The sequence below is a fragment of the Nelumbo lutea genome, chromosome 1, assembly GCF_056320005.1.
Source record: "Nelumbo lutea isolate HS-2025 chromosome 1, American lotus-T2T, whole genome shotgun sequence".
NCBI lineage: Eukaryota > Viridiplantae > Streptophyta > Magnoliopsida > Proteales > Nelumbonaceae > Nelumbo > Nelumbo lutea.
In genome coordinates this window covers 7,854,432-7,876,586 of record NC_142684.1, presented here as the reverse complement: position 1 = coordinate 7,876,586, position 22,155 = coordinate 7,854,432, and the positions used below count along the sequence as shown (strand labels likewise).

At 39.8% G+C, this 22,155-nt stretch overlaps 1 protein-coding gene across 1 annotated transcript in view; it reads left to right on the top strand.

Annotated features, from left to right (window-relative positions):
- The window catches only part of LOC148873395 (cysteine synthase-like), a 41,242-nt gene that overhangs the window by 13,107 nt on the left and 5,980 nt on the right, over nt 1–22,155 (top strand). Inside the window, exons 6-8 of the mRNA XM_088966202.1 lie at nt 14,511–14,562; nt 14,658–14,737; nt 21,144–21,203. Of these exons, the coding sequence (XP_088822328.1) occupies nt 14,511–14,562; nt 14,658–14,737; nt 21,144–21,203 (192 nt within the window). The remainder of the gene's footprint in view (nt 1–14,510; nt 14,563–14,657; nt 14,738–21,143; nt 21,204–22,155) is intronic.

Here is a 22,155-nt window from a genome sequence, read left to right as displayed (position 1 = left end):
GAGCTACGTATGTAACAAGCTTGGACTATATGATATATATTCTCTAGCTTGAGGGGGAGTGTTAGAGTTAGCTAAGGAAGGGTATTTCAGTCTTTTCATCATCTGTTTAAGTGTTATGTTAGTTATGTTGGTTCGGATGTCTTGATGTGTATGCTTATCTTTGTTGGGTCTTAAGTCATTAGTTATTGGGCCTAATCTTATTTAGTGTTTTCTATTTGTCTAGGTGTCTCATCACTAATCAGGGGCATTCTAGTCTATTCATGTAACACTATGTAATACACTTATATATAATAGAGTAGGGTCGACTGAGTGAGGTGTGCCGCCATTCTCAAAACTTTCTCTTCTTCTTCTTCTTCTTCTCTTCTCCTTTGGCAACTGTGTTCTAGCAAACATGGTATCAGAGCTCTAATTTATCACCTGGTTACAGCCGCCGTCTCCTCTTCTACTCTTATCTAACTCTCTTTCTCTTTCTTTTCTATCTTGGATGCTGCAAAGAAACCCTAGGGTTGGTCGTAGAACACAACAGGACCTACATCTAGGGTTTCCCTTGGTTGTAGGGCCCAAGGGGAGTTTGTCCCAGAAACTGATGCCCTACTAGACTTATTACAGTAGATTGTAGCCATTCAGCTAAGAGAGATCTGTGTGGAACAGATCTAGGTGGGAGGATTGATTTCGACAATCCTAGAGCTGGTCGTAGGGGTGATTATAGTCTGTGACAGCAGAGGTTAAAACACAACAGAAGTCAACACAGTGCAGCCATGTGTTGCTCTTGGTTTCAGCTCTGTTACGGGTTCTTAGGACTGAGTTTGCAGTGTAACAATCTTCGTAAGTCTGAAACAACTTTTTGTATATTGTGTTTGCAGTTGTGATTCTTACAAGTAGGAGAAGATGTCTTCAGTATCCGGGGAAGTGTCTTCTAGGGATGTTAGGACTGGTGGGAGGTCTCCTAATCTGGAGAATCCAAATCTGCACAGCCTGCATATCACTAATGTGTTGTGGGATGAGTACAACTTTAGAGAGAATGGTCTGTTTCAGCCATGCTCTTCATCACTTCTCGGGAACTCACTGGGTATTTGGACGGGCTGAAGAAGGAACCTGAAGTGGCGAGTGTGGAATATGCAGTGTGGCGTAAGGAGAATGCTACTGTTATGTCCTGGCTACTTGCTTCAATGACTCCACGAGTTGCTAGGACTGCTCAACACTTCTCCACTGCTGCCAAGATCTGGGAGAAAGTGTCTAAAACTTATGGGCAGAGAAAAAACAATGCCGGAATTCATAGACTGAATCAAGACATTGCTGCCTTGAGACAAGGGGATATGACTGTTGCAACATATTTTGCAACCTTAGAAGGACTATGGGAAGAGCTTGATCATCACCTTATTCTTGATTGGGAGAATGCCAATGACAAGGAAAGGCATGATAAACAAATTGAAGAGGGCAAAGCATTTAAATTTTTTGTTGGTTTATATCCAATATATGAGAGCATAAGGTCTCAAATTCTGGGAAGGGATGAAATGCCAGATTTACATCATGTTTATTATCTCGTGAGGAATGAAGAGGTTAGAAGACAAGAGATGCAAGTTGACACTCAAATTAAGCTAGCTGAACAACTTGTTGAACATTCGGCCCCAATTTCTACAAATCAAAAGGGGAATAAGTACTCAGACAAGAGGCATCTTAAGTGCACTCATTGTGGAGGTGAAAGGCATGTGAAAGAGACTTGTTGGGTTCTCTATCCTCATTTAAACCAGCTGCCATGAGGAAAGATAAGAAACACCAGAAGGGTCAAGCTGCAAGTGGGAATCTTGTTGCCAGTCACAGTGATGATAGCTCAAAACACTCATCCACAATTACTTCTCCTTCCATGGGACAGATTGCTAATTCCTTCGGACTAGGGTCCTTGGGTTTCACTGCTGATGAGGTAGAGGTACTTAGCCGGGCTCTAGCTCGTCTAAGGACCAATTCTCTTGCTTCCACCTCCCTTGCCAGATCAGGTAATGCCTCTGCTTTTAGTGCAACTAGTTCTATTGATCCTGCTTCTTGGATTATTGATTCCGGTGCAACTGACCACATGACACATATGTGTTCTCTATTTTCTTCCTATCATTTATTGTCTGGCCAAGATAAGATGAGGGTTGCTGATGGTTCTCTCTCCACCATCTCTGGGAAAGGGGTGGTTGACCTAAGCAAGGACCTCTCACTCAAATCTGTTCTGCATGTTCCCAATCTTTCTTCAAATTTCTTATCTGTTTCAAAGCTTACCAAGAATTTCCTACTTATTGTGTCTTTCAGACCGATTGACGAAGAGAACGATTGGGAGCAGTTATGAGTATGGAGGTCTCTACTACCTTGATGCAGACATCAGTTCGGCCTTACAAACATCTGCTACTAGTAGTCCGTCCAATGTGAAGTCAATAGCTAGGTTACATCTGTGGCATGCTAGGCTAGGTCATTTGCCTTTTTCATCATTAGAAGTGTTGTTTCCGGAATTATTCAAGGGTGTTTCAAGTCAAAATTTAGTTTGTGAATTATGTCAGCTGTCAAAACAATGTAGAACTGTTTATCCAATTTCTAGTAATGAAATTCAAGCTCTTTTTGATTTGGTCCACTCTGATGTTTGGGGCCCTTCACCCCTTGTTTCTGTTGATGGCTTTTGGTACTTTATCAGTTTTATTGATCACTACTCACGATGCACATGGATCTACTTGTTAAAAGGACGCAATGAAGTGCCACGAATAACTATGGCATTTTACAAAATGATTGAAACACAATTTGCCGAGAAAATTAAGCAATTCCGGTTAGACAATGCTGCTGAATATTTTGAAAGATCCTTGAACTTGTTTATGGAGAATGCTGGAATGATACATAAGTCATCTTGTGCTAGTACCCCCCAACAGAATGGGGTTGCTAAGCGCAAGAATAGACACCTATTGGAGACTGCTCGAGCCTTACTATTTCTTCACAAGGTTCCCAAGCACTACTGGTCTCAAGCAGTCCTTACTGCATCATGTTTGATAAATCGAATGCCATCCAAAGTATTGGATATGAAAACTCCTTTCTCTCTCCTCTGTCCTCATCTTCCAGATTTTTTTCTTCCACCTAGAGTCTTTGGTTGTGTATGTTTTATACACGTAAATGATCCAAAGAAGACCATGCTAAACCCTAGGGCTACGAAAGGAATCTTTTTGGGGTACTCTCCTATACAGAAGGGTTACAAGTGTTATGATTCAGTCACCAAGAAAAAATGTCAAAAAGGATGTGGTGTTTTTTGAGTCTCAATAATCCTATTTTCATTCTTCCCAGAATCCTCTTTAGGGGGAGACTAGTGGGATGGAAGAGGATTCCTCTGTTCCTTCCTTTTTTGTGCCTCTTTCTGCCTCGGACCTTCCATCTTCTTCTCCGAATCCTCCTAGTTGTAGTATCCCGGGTGAACCTAGTGAGGCTCCCATTGTACCAGTTACCACTCTTGATGTTGCAGATGCTACTGCAGATTCCAGCAAGCAACAAAAGGATATAAGAATCACCTACAACAGAAGGAAAAAGGGCCCTCTAACTCATGACTGTAACCAATTGGACTCGGATCAACCTATCTCAGCACCTCCAGGTAATCTTATCACACATACTTCTTATTTGGATCTCCCTATTGCCTTTCGTAAGCCTACCCGTTCTTGTACTATTCGACACCCCATTGCTGATTTTGTGTCTTACTCACATTTGTAACCTCGTTATTGTTCATTTGTATCTGCTCTTTCTTCTGTGCATGTCCCTACTAAGTATTCAAAGGCAATGTCTGACCCAAGATGGAAAGAGGCTATGAACGAAGAAATGAAAGCCTTAATGAAAGCAAGGACTTGGGAGTTAGTGGATCTACCGGAAGGGAAAAGCATTGTTGGATGCAAGTGGGTGTTCACTGTAAAGCATAGGGAGGACGGGTCCATTGAAAGGTACAAGGCTAGACTTGTAGCAAAAGGGTTTACTCAAAAGGAAGCGATTGACTACAAAGAAACCTTTGCTCCAGTAGCGAAGCTCAACACAATCCGAGTTCTATTGTCACTAGCTGCAAACTTCTCATGGGAGCTACATCAGTTGGATGTAAAGAATGCTTTCCTAAATGGCGACCTACATGAAGAGGTATTCATGGATCATTCACTAGGTTATGGGTTTGGCAGGAAAGTGTGTAGACTGAGAAAAGCATTATATGGTCCTAAGCAGTCTCCTCGAGCTTGGTTTGAGAAGCTTTGTGGGACCATGAAGAAAGTGGGTTATACTCAAAGTGTGGCAGATCATACCTTGTTCATAAGGAAGAAAAATGGCAAATTTACAACACTTATTGTCTATGTGGATAATATGGTGATTACAGGGGATGATCAGGAAGAGATAAAAAGACTAAAGGAGTTCTTGGTTGCTGAGTTTGAGATCAAAGACCTGGGCCATCTGAGATACTTCCTTGGGATTGAAGTTGCTAGGTCAAAAGAGGGGATCTATCTATGTCAGCAGAAATATGTCCTTGATCTCCTAGAAGAGACAGATATGATGGGGTGTAGGCTAGCAAATACTCCAATAGAGCAAACCATGGTCTACAGAAATCAATAGGAGAGGACTACCTTGATAAAGAGAGGTACCAAAAGCTGGTGGGAAAGTTGATTTATCTGTGCTCACTCGCCCAGATATTGCTTATGCTGTACATGTTGTCAGTTCATGCATTCTCCTAAAATCCCTCACATGAGAGCTATGGAAAGGATTCTCAGATATTTGAAGACTTGCTCGGGGAAAGGAATTCTGTTAAGAAAACACAATAAATATGAAGTTGAAGCATATACTGATGCAGATTGGGCTGGTTCTGTTGGGGATAGGAAGTCAACCTCAGGGTACTGCACCTTTGTTGGAAGAAATCTCGTTACATGGAGGAGTAAAAAACAAAATGTGGTTGCTAGATCAAGTGCAGAGGCTGAATATCGAGCTATGGTTCATGGTGTTGCTGAACTTCTGTGGATTAAGATCCTTCTTGGTGAACTCGGAATAAAGATTGAGTGTTCTCTCAGGTTGTACTGTGACAACAAGGCTGCCATCAACATTGCAAATAACCCAGTGCAACATGATAGAACGAAACATATTGAGATTGACCGACACTTCGTCAGAGAAAGAATAGTCTAGGAGAACTCTGCATTCCTTATACTCCCTCCGAGATGAAGATCGCATATGTTCTAACAAAAGGGCTAAGCTTCAATAAAATTCTTGGACATGCTCGGCAAGCTAAACATGATTGACATCCATGCTTATAGCTTGAGGGGGAGTGTTGGTTCGGATGTCTTAATGTGTATGCTTATCTTTGTTGGGTCTTAAGTCATTAGTTATTGAGCCTAATCTTATTTAGTGTTTTCTATTTGTCTAGGTGTCCCATCACTAATCAGGGGCATTCTAGTCTATTCATGTAACACTATGTAATACACTTATATATAATAGAGTAGGGTGGGCTGAGTGAGGTGTGCCGCCATTCTCAAAACTTTCTCTTCTTCTTCTTCTTCTCTTCTCCTTCGGCAGCTATGTTCCAGCAAACAAGTTACATGTCCCATACTTAAGTAGGGGTATATTTGACTTTGTACTTTATTTTTGATGTGTGTGTGTGTGGTATATATATATATATATATGTATATATATTTATAAATATAGTCGGCTGGGAGAGTCTTTTAGACTTCTCAGTTCAACACCTCTTTCTCCTCTCTTCTTCTTTCTCTCCTCTCTCTCTCTCTGTCTCTTTGAAATTAGTTCAACAGATTTATTTTCACAGACTCTAAAGAATTAAAAGGACCATTTTCACTCTCAAAATTTGATGGAAAGGCTGCTTTAATGCAAAAACAGACAACGTTAGAGACGTCATTGACGGGTTTGTTAGAAAATGAATAAAATAATAAAGCATGCTTATGTGACACTTCTCAAGTTTGAAAAAGGCCACTTTAGAAGTTAATCTAAGTTAAAAAATAAATTTTATTAACTTTAAGTAAATTACTTCAAGGATTTTCTCAAACTAGAGTCATTAAGTTAACAAGAATTAATTTAATAGTAAATGGTTAACAATAATTAGGAGTAAATTAATACTTAAACACTAACTTTACTAGCTTAACTAATAGTAAATTGACAATCACTTAATTTACTCAATTAACTTAGCCAACATAGTAACTCGATTTTCTTAATTAAACTACTTTACTTAATTTCTTTAATTATTTTATTTACTTATCTTAATTTACTATAGTAACTTAATTTACTTATTTACCTTAATTAGCTTTGATTATTTAATTACTCTATTTACTTAGCCTAATTTACTTAATTGAATTAATTGATTGTTTAACTTACATAGTTGGATTGATTTACTTAATTGTCTTAATTAGTGTGGTTTATTTAATTTACTTAATTAACTTTATACCATCATAGACCCTAAAGTAATTTACTTAATTAGCTTTATTAAAGTGACTTTTTCAAACTTGAGCAGTGCCACATAAGCTTGCTTTATTATTTTATTCACTGTCTAACAGATCTGTCGGTGACGTCTTAATTCTTTAACATTGTCCGTTTTGCCTTGAAGTTTCCTTTCCATTATAGTTTGAGGGCAAAAATGGATCTTTTAATTCTTTAGGGTCTAAAGTGGTTTTTTTTTTTGCAGTCAAAGAGTTGTTAGAGCCTAATATCCAAAATATTGCAATAAAGACAAAAATGGTTTTTAAAGACTCAAAGGACACACGACCTAACTGACGGTGCCTTAATAGATATGGTCATTATTACACTAACTCATAGACTGACTCATGAGATCCATAAACTTAGATGTCTCCAACCTAGCTTTACCATTCAAAATATAGAGACCATCAACCACGCGACCCTTTCCAATCATTCTCTCTAAGGAGAAATCTTGAAAAACACAAGAATTGGGAAGAAAGGTTATGGAACAATTGTGAAATTTAGTAATAATGCTAATAGACATAAGATTAATTGGTAATTTTGGAGCATGGAAGATAGGTAATATAAAATTGACACTAGAGTGGGATATGTTTCCTTGATCAACAATGGTGGAGAAGGAACCATTTGCTAGTCTCACCTTATCCCTTCTAGATAAAGATGGTAGCAAGAAAAAGGATCAGGCTTACCAGTCATGTGGTTGGAAGCCCTGGAGTTGATAACTGAGGGATCACTAGGAATAGAAAAAAAACATCAAGTGAAGTGGCCTAGTTACCTGAGCTGGTGGCATAAGAAGTGGAAAGGCCTATTACCTGTGCCCTCTAACTGACAAAGTACCCTATTATACTACTTCAAAGGGTCACACATAGGACTATGTAAAACCTCCCTTGGTACAAACCCATTGAGTGACTTTGAGCAGGCATAGTAGAGTGAGTAGGCTGGTCATCCATGAATATATGTGCCGGTTGTCACATTATCTGAGTTAACCTTCTTCCCTGGCTTCTTCTAGAACTTCTTAGGCTTCCCCACTAAGTCCTAACATCTCTCCTTAATCTGTTTCATCTTCTCACATTGAGTATACCACAGTTTGTCTTTGTCATCTTCTTTAGTCTTCTTAGATTGTTTAACCTTTTTACTATCACCCTTAGCCATGAGAATAATTTGTTCCCCCTAAGGAGGATTCATGGCATTCCTCGTCTCTTTTGACTGCATCAGTGTGTACACCTCCTGTATGTTGGGTAATTCCTTGCTTCTTAGTATCTACACCCTGATAGGCTCATATATAGGATTAAGACCAGCAAGGAAAGCAAACGCCCATTGATCTGAAACAAGACACTTGTAAGCCTTTGCATCCTCAGTCCTCACATCCCCACTCGATGGACCGATAGTGATCTAACTCTTTCCACAATCCACATAGATGTAAGTAGCTGAATTATCCATTGTCATATTCCTCTTCAATGGTCTATAGGGCAACAAGTTCATTTCTGCCAAACTTCAAAAACATACCCAGTAGTATGCAGGCAAGCCCAAACACTACACTACCAGGCCAAAGAAGGTTATCTTCAGGGTTGCTAAACCCTTATCTTGATCAACCTGGGTCTGTCAGTGACTTCTTTCACCCAAACAGCCTTCAGACACACTTCAACAAGTGATACACCAACCTTGACAAAGCAGGTGATTCAATACATCGCTTCCAGTCAACCTTTCAACACTGCAGATCTACTTAGGAGGGAAAGAAATAACTTTTCGCAAGTCTGTGCACACAGACTTAATGGCAGGCGAGTCAAAACATCGCTTCGAAGCAACCTTTCAGCACTGCCTCTACTTAGGAGAGGAAAGAAATAACTTTTCACAAGTCTGTATTTAATGGTTTAATAGCAGCAGTTACCCATCATAGCCCACCCATAAGTATTAGGGATACCCCCACAAAATCTGGATATCAACAACTCTAGGCCTACACCTGCTGCTGAGAAAAAAATTCAAAAAACTTGCATAACAGGTCCTTCTACATCACTCAACCTGTGTTCAGATCTGAATGAATCACCTTGGTATTTACAACCAAGGAAAAAAGGAAAAAAGAATGGCTAGATGGTCATTTTGAATAATCCCTATCTTCCCTTCCAATCAATCCCACAAACAGGAGAGAATCACCGAGAAAAAAATATGAGAACTGGAAAGATGATCCAATCAGATCTCCTTGTCTGATACCATGAAAACAGCCTTCAAGTCTTGAAGGAAGAGAGAAATCAGAAGAAGACCGAGTGTGGGGGTGCCCACTCCTTATTTATTAAAATGAGCATAATGAGAGATGAAAGGACTAATATATCCCTACGTCACTAATAACATATACAACATGTGTCTGTCGTGTTGGATTCTCATATAAAAAAGTTAAATAAGTATCATTTAAACTACTTAGTTGAAAGGTTGCCCCTTTTCTCATCATCATCCATGCCTTATCCCAATACTTTTCTAATTTCTTTTTATATATTTATTGAAGGCAGACATCCACATTGATTGCTGATTTCCAATTTTGACTTGTTAATTTAAAACAGGGAACCTTCTGCTGTTTACACCTCATGCTTTAGGCAAATGAAGTGTCTTGCTGGCATCTTTCTATTTAACTTAGATATTCTTGACAGTGTAGCCGGCCAGAGATAAGTGGAAGAGGAGAGAAGAGGAGAAGAAGAAGAGAAGAGAAGAGAGGAGAGAAGAGAGAAGATTTGCAATGTAACAGTACTGGCGGCGCCAGTGTTTATTTTACCATATATAGGGCGACAGAAATAACAAGGGAAAAGACCCTTGTGCCCCTAAGTACAATAACAGACATAACAGAAATAAAAAACGAAATAAAAAACACTTTAATTAGCCAAACAGGCCTTAACAACTGCAACTAAGTTATTTTAACATTATTCCAACACTTCCCCTCAAGTTGGAGCATAGATGTCAATCATGCCCAACTTGTCACACAAATCTTTGTGCTGCACATGATGAAGACCTTTGGTGAAAATATCTGCAAGTTGCTCTTCTGAGCTGACATATGGTGTGCGCACTTCTCCACTTTCAAGTTTCTCTCTGATAAAATGCTTGTCCACTTCAATGTGTTTTGTCCTATCATGCAGAACTGGATTAGCAGCAATATTGATGGTAGCTTTATTGTCAAAGTAGAGTGACGTAGGATTGCTTACTGCGAAACCCAGTTCACCTAACAGATTTCTTATCCACATGATTTCCGCAACCCCATGAGCCATCGCTCTATACTCTGCTTCAGCACTGGATCTAGCCACCACACTTTGTTTTTTGCTTCTCCATGTGACAAGGTTTCCTCCTACAAAGGCACAATAACCACTGGTAGACTTTCGATCATTGATTGCTCCTGCCCAATCTGCATCAGTATATACTTCCACTTTTAAGTGACTGTGTTTCTAGAACAACAAACCAGCTCCAAGAAACTTCTTGAGATATCTCAAGATCCTCTCTACAGCCTCAAAGTGAGTTGTCCTCGGGCTGTGCATGAATTGACTAGGGACACCCATTGCATAGGCAATATCAGGGCTGGTCATAGACAAATACAGAAGTCTCCCCACGAGTCTCTGGAACATCTTTACATCTTTCAAAAACTTTCCCTGATTGTCTCCTAGATGGTGATTAGGTTCAATAGGTGAATCAGATGGTTTTACCCCTAACTTACCTGTATCTTCTAGTAGATCTAGTACATACTTCCGTTGGGAAATAAAGATGCCATTGTGAGAGCGGGCAACTTCAATTCCAAGAAAGTATCGTAAGGGGCCTAGATCCTTCACCTCAAATTTAGTGGCTAAGAATTTTTTTAGTCTCTAGATTTTAGCCTCCCAATCTCCTGTGATCACTATGTCATCCACATACACAATAAGAGCTGCAATTTTACCTTTACCTCTTTTTACAAACAGGGTATGATCTGACTAGCATTGTTTGAATCCCATCTGTTGAACTACTAAATGGAACTTACTAAACCAAGCCCGAGGTGATTGTTTCAACCCATATAGGGACTTTTTCAACCTGCACACCTTTTGTTCACTGCCTTTGGCACAGAACCTTGGGGGTTGGGTCATGTACACCTCCTCTTCCAAGTCACTATTCAAGAAGGCATTCTTGATGTCCAATTGGTGAAGATCCCAGTCAAGATTTGCTGCCAAGGAAAGGAGAATCCGGATGGAGTTCATCTTCGCTACTGGAGCAAAAGTTTTTGCATAGTCCACTCCATATACTTGTGTGAAGGCTCTTGCTACCAGTCTAGCCTTGTACCTTTCAACAGTTTCATCAGTTTTGTGTTTCACTGTGAGCACCCACTTGCACCCCACTGGTTCCTTCCCCTCTGGAAGATCTTCCAACTCCCACGTACCATTTTTGTGTAAGGCATCAATTTCTCTTAGTCATAGGACACAAAGTTAGATATAAGATGATTAGTGGTACTAGATCTAACACCCTTTCTCTTAGCAATAGGAATATTAAGATCATTGGGGACAGGTGAATCAACATTTAAAGGAGCAATGGGAGCAAGTGTACTTGGCTGATGAGACGGATCTGCCTCAGGTGAATCCGATGATGTTGGTTGCATAGTGTCTGGCTCCACGGCTCTTGAACTCTGTTGGCTCTTATGGCGACGATGAAAAACTCAGAACGGAGGAGGATTGGGTAAAGGAGGTAGTTGAATATGAGTCGTCGTCTGTTTCTCCTCAACCCTACTCTCCCCCTGAGGAGAAACCGAGAAGAACGGTTGACTCTCAAAGAATGAGACATCAATGGAAACATAGTACTTGCGGGCAATGGGATCATAGCAACGATACCCCTTTTGAAATGAAGGGTAACCAAGAAAAACACAAGGAATAGCCCGAGGGTCAAGTTTACCACGAGTAGATGACAAGTTGTGGACAAAACAACGACACCCAAAAACACGCATCGGAATAGTGGACAGTGGGGCTGTAGGGAACAAGAGCTAATGTGGGGCGTTATACTCTAGTAGCCGAGAGGGCATGCGATTGATGATATATGTCGCACACAATACTGCATTCATCCAGAACTGTTTTGGCACATTCATATGAATCAGCAAGCCACGAGCAACTTCGAGAAGGTGACGATTTTTTCATTCAGCCACACCATTTTGTTTGGGTGTCCTGGCACAAGAGCTTCACTGAAGTGACCCACTCGAAGCAAAGAACTTCGTGAGATCACTATGGAAATATTCCTTTGCATTGTCCGACTGGAAAATATGAATTTCCGTTTGGAACTAAGTGAACACCATGCGTTGAAAATCTTTCACAATTTGTGGCACTTCATCTCAAGATCGCATAGGGTAAACCCAAGTGTATCGAGAATAATCATCAATCAAAGTAACAAAATACTTATAGCCAGCCGCAGTAGGTAGAGTAACAGGGCCCCAAACATCAAAATAAACATTATGAAATGGAAATTTAGATCTTTTATTTCTTAAAGGTAAAGAACTTCTACAATGCTTACTCAACTGACAAGTTTGACACTGTAACTGACTCACTGTCAAGGACTCAAACAACTTTGGGAACATAATTTTTAACGACTCAAAAGAAAGATGACCTATACGACTATGCCATAAATAGGCCTGACTCTCACTCGACGAACTTGTGGACTCAGTCGCCACTAGACCAGCATTATTCTCCAACACGTAGAGACCATCCACCATGCTTCCTCTACCAATTGTCTTCCCCGAGGTCAAATCCTGAAACACATGAAGACGGAAAAAAGGTGACTGAGCAGTTCAGAGAGTGAGTAATACTACTAATGGGCATCAAATTAATAGGTAATTTTGGACATGCAGGACATTAGGAAGAGTAAGGCCAAGTGGGAGAGATATGGTGCCTCGGCCAGCTATGGTAGAAAAAGAACCATCAACCAGTCTTACCTTCTCTCTCCCAGAGAGAAGGTTATATGTTTGGAACAAATTTGACTTACCGGTCATGTGATTTGAGGCTCCGGAGTCAATAAACCAAGGTGAATCAGTAGTATGAGATGACACATGGAAGGCTGTGGCATTACCTGATGTAGACGCAAATGAGGTAGAAGGAGTAGGCCCAGAATCCACCTGGCGGAGAGTCCTACCATACAAGTCCAAATGTTCACGGAAGGAGTTGATAATATCTTCCTTAGGGTCAGAACCAGGATGTCTCTCCTGAGTTACGGAAGGACTAGTCTCTGTCGATGCCATATTAACTGATTCATACCTTTTTTGATTCTGCTGACCTGGTTTCTTGCCCTGATTCGGTGCTGACTTCTTACCCAAATTCTGTGCCCATTTAGGTTTTCCATGGAGATCCCAACATGTATCTTTAGTGTGTCGTGTCTTCTGGCAGTGAGTGCACCAAAGCTTGCTTTTATCTTCTGATTTTTTCTGAGTGTCACCCCTTTTAAAGCCACCTCTGACATTTGTATCTGAATTTCCCCGGACCGCTAGGGCATTTGACTCCCCTTCTACACCATTCATCACACTTCTGCTTTCTTCTGACTGCACCAAGGCATACACTTCCTAGACTAATGGCAAGTCTTTACTACCCAAGATCTGTACCCTGATGGAATCATATGACGGATTCAGCCCTAGGAGGAAGGCAAACATGCGTTGCTGTGATGCAAGTGACTTATAGGCCTTTGCATCTTCATTACACTTCCAATTCACATTCTGATGGTGATCAAGTTCTTTCCATATTGATGTCAAATCAGAATAATACATCGAGAGACTCCTCTCCCCCTGCTTGCAAGTAGAAGATTAAGCTTGTAGTTGATATATCTTGGCATAGTGTCTCTGTTCTGAATAAGTGGACTTCGCTTGTTCCCATATCTCACAAGCAGTTTCAGCCCACATAAAAGTCTTCCTTACTTGTGACAGCATTGAAACCAAGAGCCAAGACATCACCATACTGTTCTCTTGGTTCCACCTATCATGCTCAGCACTTCCATACTTCGGTTCCTTTACTCTCTCTTTGATGTATCCTATTCGCCCCCTAGTAGTGATGTAGAGTTTTATCCCTCTAGACCACTCAAGGTAATTCAGACCATCAAAGGGAATGACAGCCATGGGAAAGCTCATATCCATCCCCCCACTCACTCCATTGTGGCTCCCTGAGATCTCCGAAGTAGCAGAATTCTCATTCGACATGGTCAAGCAGTTAATCAGTCCCACACACCGGACTTAGGACCCCTCCTTACTCCATAAAACAATGCTCCACTTAGTTCACACCCACACACTCGGGTTTGCCAACCAGATTGAGCACAAACAGTACCAAATTCCGGACAAAACTGAGGTAATATTCGGAAGTTTCAGACCTGTATAGTTTTATCAGTCCCCACCACCAGAATTCCAGAATGTCTAACAGCCACTAATCAGCAGGAGAGATCCTTCTTACTTATAGTCAACTCAAACCATTGAGAAGACTGGTCAGCATTGACCTACAGTTGTCTTAACACATGAACAGGATCACACGATCCAAGAAAACTAGGGTTACACAGGTTCGACAGCATTCAGCCGCCCCAGATTCATAGGGTTTTCACTCGGCACATGACCAAGGAGAGTAAAGAAGAGAAAAAATTGGAACTGTACCAGTCGTAGCTATTCTATAGTCCAGAATCAGATTTCCTTTCTGCTAGTCTGTTCGATCTGTTCTTTGGGTTGATCGATCTTCTCTTGACAGTAGGGTTGATCGATCTGCTCTCTTTTAATCAGCATTCCCGCTCTGATACCATCTTGACAATGTAGCCGGCCAGAGATAAGTGGAAGAGGAGAGAAGAGAAGAGAGAAGGTTTGCAATGTAACAGTACTGGTGGCGCCAGTGTTTATTTTACTATATATAGGGCGACAAAAATAACAAGGGAAAAAACCCTTGTGCCCTTGAGTACATTAACAGACATAACAGAAATAAAAAACGAAATAAAAAACACTTTAATTAGCCAAACAGTCCCTAACAACTGCAACTAAGTTATTTTAACATTATTCCAACAGATATGTTGTCCCCATGTTCAGGTTCTTACCCTTTTAATTTGTTAATTGACTTTATGAAGCATAGGTTATTGGTGTGGAACCTGCAGAAAGCAACATCCTTTCTGGGGGAAAGCCTGGTAAAGCCAACATACCTTTTAAACTGACTTTCTTTTTAAATAATGCTTCTTTCAGGTTTATTTTATGTAATCTATCTCTTCTTGCCATAATGCAGGTCCACACAAGATTCAAGGGATTGGGGCAGGTTTTGTGCCCAAGAATTTAGACAATGAAGTACTTGATGAAGTCTTAGAGGTATAAATCTAATCTCTTCCTATATTTATACTTCTGTTCTGTTCCATTCTACTTTCTGTTATTAAACATTATTTTTTCTTATTAATTTGGTACCTTTCTGTCACACCAATAATGCATAACCAAGAATTCTTATGTTTGTATTATAGTTATTCCAGCTAATGTTTAGGATCTCAATATCTAACTCGATCAAGTCAGTATTGCACTATGTTGAGTTGGGTGGACAGAGCTTGACTCAACTGATAGATGCGATTCAGTATGATTTTACCAGTACTGTGAATTTGGCCAACTGACAAGTTCCTAATGTTGCTCCTGGCTATCCAAGGGTCTTGAGAGGGGTGGACTCAGTATTGCACTATGTTGAGTTGGGCGGACAAAGCTTGACTCAACTGATAGATGCGATTCAGTATGATTTTACCAGTACTGTGAATTTGGCCAACTGACAAGTTCCTAATGTTGCTCCTGGCTATCCAAGGGTCTTGAGAGGGGTGGACTCAGTATTGCACTATGTTGAGTTGGGCGGACAAAGCTTGACTCAACTGATAGACGCGATTCAGTATGATTTTACCAGTACTGTGAATTTGGCCAACTGACAAGTTCCTAATGTTGCTCCTGGCTATCCAAGGGTCTTGAGAGGGGTGGACTCAGTATTGCACTATGTTGAGTTGGGCGGACAGAGCTTGACTCAACTGATGGGCGCGATTCAGTATGATTTTACCAGTACTGTGAATTTGGCCAATTGACAAGTCAATGGTAACCTAATGTTGCTCCTGGCTATCCAAGGGTCTTGAGAGGGGTGGGCTGAATAAGGACATAACATTTGATACTTTCTTGCACAAAGTGGTCAATCTCAGAGTCAAACCTAAATTCTCATGCTTGTGAGCCTGGGATTTACAAAAAGGGGAATAAGCCACTTTGGGAAAGAGATCCCCTCTCTCCTTGTGTGTATATGTTTATAGTGCATAAAAAAATGTCAACTGGTATTTTCAAATTCAGTGTTACTGGTAAAATAGTTTAGTGGCTGAAATTATACATTCATAAATAGCAATGCACACCATTAAAGGGTAACTACCCAAGGTTAGTCCTAGATAAGGGGTGGAGAGGGTAGGACCTAACCTTTGTTTTTCGTTTTTTGTTTTTTTGTTTTTTTTTTACACAAAGTGACCAACTCAAACTGGCATTGTCACACTTGTCAGCCCAAGATTTTACTACCCCACCAAACTCTACTTTGTATTGAAGCTGTAGACGGCCTTTCCACATGATCAAACCATTTTAGTCTACTTTCTCTCATCTTGTCAACTACCAGGACTACTCTTACATTCTTATGGATATGTTAATGTTGGTCTTTATCTTTTCTAGTTTTTCCACTCATCCATTTAAAGATTTGCATCTTTGCTAGACTCATTTTTTTGGGTGTATTCAGTATCCTTTTTTTAATCAATAACAGATTGGGTGTATTCAGTATTGTTGAAAGCCAAATGCTTTCATGCATATGACATTGTTTGCTTTAGCCATTTTATAAAATTTTCCATTTAATATCAGCGGTATTCTACTATCATATAAGACTCTTGATATGTTCCTCCATTTTCTCCATGACACTCTAATTCTGTGGTTGATGCCCACTTTGGTGTCTCTGTTATTATTAATCATCAAACCAAGGTGATGAAAGATGCCGTGCTGAGGCACTCTTGGTCTCCAATCTTGATCATACCCTGATTTCTGATCCTTATTATTATTATTATTATTATTATTATTATTATTATTATTATTACATTTAGGGATTATCTCTATAATCTGACTTTGCATTTAGTTCCCCTCTGGTTTCATTCAATAATATCATGCCATTGGTGAACAGCATGCATCTTGGGATAGTGTTGAGGCCTTCAAGTATCTCACATGTTTCTCTTGCTAGCCTCTATTTATGGGACAAATTTCAACCCAAAATACTAGCCATGTGTCTCAAGTTGAAACTTGTGGGCAATTTCTTAATTAAAAATTGAAACTGTGGATGGTTCATAGAACTTGGGCTAACTGCCGATGCAAGTTGGTTATGGGGCTGATGTTGATTTGGGAACTTGTGGAGAATCCAGGGGATCCCCTATCAGATCAATGTTCAGATTGGCCATCACCATTCTACTTGGCAGAAAGGATGAGTTGCATTGGATTTTGGAAAGAACCCTAGTTGGACCAATTAAAATCCTCTTTTTGATAAGTAATAATAACCAATTAAAATCCTCTTTTTCCATGATGGCTGTATGTGTTGCACATGCTATAGGTTTCGGCTGTGCATGTAACAACCTAGGGGAGTAGTCGTAAGAGACAATAACAGCAGCATTCTACTTAGCTTGCCAGACCCGTTTGGGCAAAGAAACTCTTTAAAGGCAGAGCTTCTATCCCTTATCCATGGTTTAAAGCTGTTTCCATGCAAGGGTGGACAGAGGTATTAGTATAGGAGACCGTCAAACAGTTGTATCATGGATGAGAGCTGAATATGAAATTCCTTGGGTTTTTAGGCCATTATTTAAACAGGTGCAACTAGGTAAAAATTTGAATGGCTTATTCAAGCGGGTGCCTAGGACTGCAAATGAAAGAAGTATTCTTGAATCTTAATACAATGGAGAGCAAGATGGAGAGAGAAAAAGAGAGAACGAGTTAACTGTATAACACAATGGTATGAAATAATAGCTAAGCAAGGAGTCGAGAGGGAGTTAATGTTTTGGGCACAAGTGTAATTTTTTCCTTTTTCTGTTCTTGGGAGCTCAAACTCCAGCTGGAAGATAAGAAAGTTTATCTTTATCCTTATAACATTTTTGTGATTAATTAATGAAATGTGGTTATTGATAAAAAAATAGGTATGAAATAAAGGAGAATTTGTCCATGAAGGGGAGTGGTGGGTAAGTGATTTTTTCTGATAAATAAAATCACAAGTGATTTTTGTGGACCTAGGGCAGGATAGGGAAGATTAATTGGAAAAGGGATTATAGGAGGAAGGAGGTAGGTGGATTAGGTTTAGAGTGATTAAAGGAAAAAAACATATATCTTTTGGGGAAGTGGTTGTGGAGGTTTTCTATGGGAGAGAGAGAGAGAGAGAGAGAAAGAGAGAGAGAGAGAGAGGGTCATTTGTGGTATTTGGTGATTGAAAGCATCTATGGACTGGACTCAAATGGGTGGGACTCTGCATTCAATAGAAGTAACACCCTCAAGAGTCCTTGGTGTGAGAGATTGGATAAATATACAGTGACAATGAGATCTCTGTACCTCATTACGAGTTTGAAATAAGTGTAATCATGCTAGACCCAGTGAGGCCCCTATGGTGCTCGTGGGATCATTCCTTTGTGCAACAAGATGTCTCATGCGAAGACGGTCTCGCTCTTGGAAGACTTGCATGACATGAGTCCCCGATGAAAACACATTAGGAGCTGCCGTTAGGAGTAACCAGATTTGGACACGTGGCAGAGTAATGGAGTCCAGGGAGATCGTGCGTGACAGTACTTGGTATCTCCGGACATGTGTCTCTACTAGTATATCTCCCAAGAATGCAATCGGTACAGTGGACCCCTGAGGATACGTCCTTTTTTGAGGAAAGCATGGGATTTGTTCCCTGCTTGCTCACACAAGATGAGAATTTTCTAGAACAATCTCAACCGTGCACGATTTATGGCAAGCTTTCTCTATAAATAGAGGACTTGAGCTCTTGTTCAGGGCCTTTTTTTTTTGATAAATAAGATGAGGTTTTATTAGACTTTAAGATAAGACTTACAAGCATCCTTTAGAGAGGCATGAGATGCTACCTCTCTATAAAAAGCGAAGAGCAAAGAAAATTAAATGGAGTCCAAAACAATGCATCCCTATTCACCCCTTGCTTAGCCAAAGCATCAGCCATCCCATTTGCAGATCTCCTCACCCACTGTATCCTGAGATTCATATTCCTAGTAAGCCACTTAAACTTCTTCATTTCATTTCTGTAGCACCAGGTTATAGAGTCCGGGTCCTTTAGCAAGCCCACCACCACTTTTGAATCCCCTTCTGTCACCAAATTTGCTAACTGTAATTCATTGGCAATCTGCACCCCTTGTAATGCTGCCAGCAACTATGCTTTGAGAGAGTCACCCAAGCCCATGGGGCTGGAAAAAAAAGGCTATAAGTTTACCTTCTGAATCTCTCAATACCCCTCTTATAGCCGAGGGGCCTGGATTTCCTTGGCTGCTCCCGTCGAAATTCAGTTTAACGAGGCCTTCCATTGGAGGTGACCATTGCATCTCCACACATTCCTTTCTTGAAGTGCCTTTTGCAATTACTTCCCAATTCCTCTAAGCATCATCAACGGAGAATTGGGAGAACAACTCCAAAGTCCTCACCCAATGGACCACCCTGACCATTGCACAATCCCTAACAGCTTCTTTGCTTCTTTGTTCAGGGCCTTTTTAGCACTTAATATCTTTTCAACACTGTTGCATCCTTTGCTCTATGCCCAAACTTTCATCTCCAGGCCTTGCACCACTTAATCCCTTATGTTCTCTATCCCTGGTTTTCTAATCCCAACTTTCATAGCTCTTGGACTAACTCATCTTGTCGGCATACACCTGAAATATTAATACTTGCTACTTTTCTACAACAAATATGTCATAATACTATATTTTGTACTAGGGTGAAATTCTGGGGCACCTGTGTTGGGGTGCTTGGGGAGACTCTCCTTTAAGCCAAACCTTTCCAAGAATTTAATAATCTCTCAACCTTCAAACACAAGGTCATTGCTGAATTTGCTGGTCAAGATAGCCTTGGTTTTTCTTGGAACCTAGGTCTAAGAATGGGACTGAGAGGCTGAAATTCCCAAGCTTGTGAGGTTGTTAGATTTTCTTGCAAAGGTCTCTTGGTTCTTCTGGGGTGGATGAGAGAGTTTGGGGCCAAGTACGACTCACAGACCCTTATCCAGTCAAAGCATTGTGGTCAGGCCCTGTGTCTCCTAAAGGAGAGGTCTTTTGTTAGGACTTAGGAGGCAGATGATATGATTACAAATACATGTTATAGGCTCCAGAAGAAATGGAAATACTGGTGTATCTCATCTCATGTGGTGACGACACTACTCACCTTGCAACTTGCCAATATTGATGTTTAGACATTGTACCACTTTTCTCTTCTCTTCGAGGGTAGTAGCTGGATGGCCCATTCATCCATTTTGGAGCTTTTCTCAGACAATATTTTTACATGTTCTACCAAAAGGCAAGAGATTTTATGGCAGTGTACAAGGGCAGCAATATTATGGGGATTTTGGGGGGAGAGATGCTAGAATTTTTGAGGTTAAGGGGCTGGGGTAGCTGCTTTGATAGACCTTTTAAAGATAAGAATTGGGCATTGAACCTTAACATGTGAAAATCAAATGCGTCACGAAGGTTGACCTGTTGAAGGATTGGCAGATCGTGGTAGATTATCAACTGAGAATTCAGAAGAGACATATGGATTGGGTTGCACCTGAAATAGGAAGATTGAAATTCAATTCTGATAGGTGCAGCCTAGGCAACCCAAGGGAATCAGGAATTAGAAGGGTGGTATGAGACAACACAAGAAATATCTGCCTCAGTTTCTTAGCTTTTAGAGCAGGGTATTGCTCTAAAAGCTGACAGCCTAGCACTGGTTCAAGGACTAGATGTGAAGGATATTGTTTTACAGTTATTGCTTGAATGCAAGCTGCAGAGGACATTCCTTGGATTTACAGGCCACTAGAAAGATAAACTCAATCTTTTGGCAATCAATTAAACAGCTCATTCAAGTGGGTGCCTTGATGTGCTAATGTTTAGCTGACATATTAGCTGAAGGAAAGCTTTCAATGGGGAAAACCATGGCCAGGAGTGGATGTGTAAAATTTTCATTTTCTGCTTCAAAAATTCTGGTTATAGACAAGGCTTTCCTTGTATTGCTTTGTATTTCCTTCTCTCTACCTAGCTATTTGGGTAGTAGAGAGCTTTTTTTTTTGTTTTAAATTTTTAATTTCTGATTAACAAACATTTCAAATTGCTTGAAACCAGCACTCATAAACGGTTCAAATGAGTTGATGGTTCACATCAGTGATTCACTAAGTCAATGGTTTTGATTTTAATCCGACCAAGTGCCCAGGTCAATGATAGTTTAAAACACTGCTTATTGTTGGGTAAAACTTTCTTATTTGATGAAATCTACTTCCCTTAGCCTTGCAATCTAGAATTCCTTTGAGTCCATCTTAGATGGTTCAGTTTGTCCTGCATCATTTATAATTTGATATGTGCTCATGTGTTTGTACACTCTTATTTACAATAATACATTGGAAGTCTGTTCATATGCAACAAGTTGAATTGGTATGTAGCATTTTCCCTTCATATAGCAGGCTTTTCTGTTATTTGGAATCTCATTTTTTCATGAGTTTGTTATGTAACAGATATCCAGTGATGAAGCTGTTGAAATGGCAAAGCAATTGGCTCTTCAAGAAGGGTTGTTGGTAAGTACTATTTTAATCTGTGAAATTGTTATGAAATCAACATTGTCCTGCAAAAGTAAAGTTGCATTTGGATTTTTAACCTCAAAAGCACTTTGAAGTTTGGATGCCAAATCATTTTTTTTTAGTTTAAGAAATGTATTCTGTTTTTGCTTGTTCTATGATGTTTTTATTGTGGGTGAAAGCTCTTTGCCTTGAACTTAGAACCTTTGTTTTCTCTTTTAATGAAAGTTGTTGTTTTTTTCATTATCAAAAAAAAAAAATTCTGAACAAAAGTGAAACCTACCTGCTGTCATTCTGAGCCCTAAGAGTACTTTTGGGTGAAGATATTATATTCTCAATTTTCTTCTGGCTCCGGAATTATTTTGTCTTTATTTGTATTTTTTTCTTGAACACAATCAAGGAACAAATGCTTCTTTTCTTTCCTTCTGTCATTCATTTTCCCCAAAGAAGTGGTATTTTCATTTCTGATTGTTTCAAAAATATGCATCTGTTACTTGTAGGACAAAGAAGTGGTATTTTCAACCTCATGTTTTTTTTTTTCCTTTTTAAGCATCTTATGCAAATTGGTCCTTTAATTTCAACAAGTAAGCTATTCTTTATCTATGATATATTTTTTCATCAAAGAAAAAATATGGTGCTTTATGATTCTCATAAAATCCTTAGAGTATATCAGGTATTGTTAACTTATCAATTTAATTTCCAATTAATGTGTCTCATCTTGTGGCTGCACATTTGCTTCATAATCTACATTAAACCAGATTCAGTTGATTGGATAATCTCAACTGTTGAAATCTCTAGTTTTTCTTTTTTTTTTCTTGATAAATCGTAGTTTTTCTTTCATCCATTATCTCTTTTATTGTTGAACCTTTTAAAGCGATCAAATTGGTTTGGGGTGATTTCGGAGAATTTCTATGAGATTCTGGACTTCATTCCAGGGTTCACCCATTTGGAC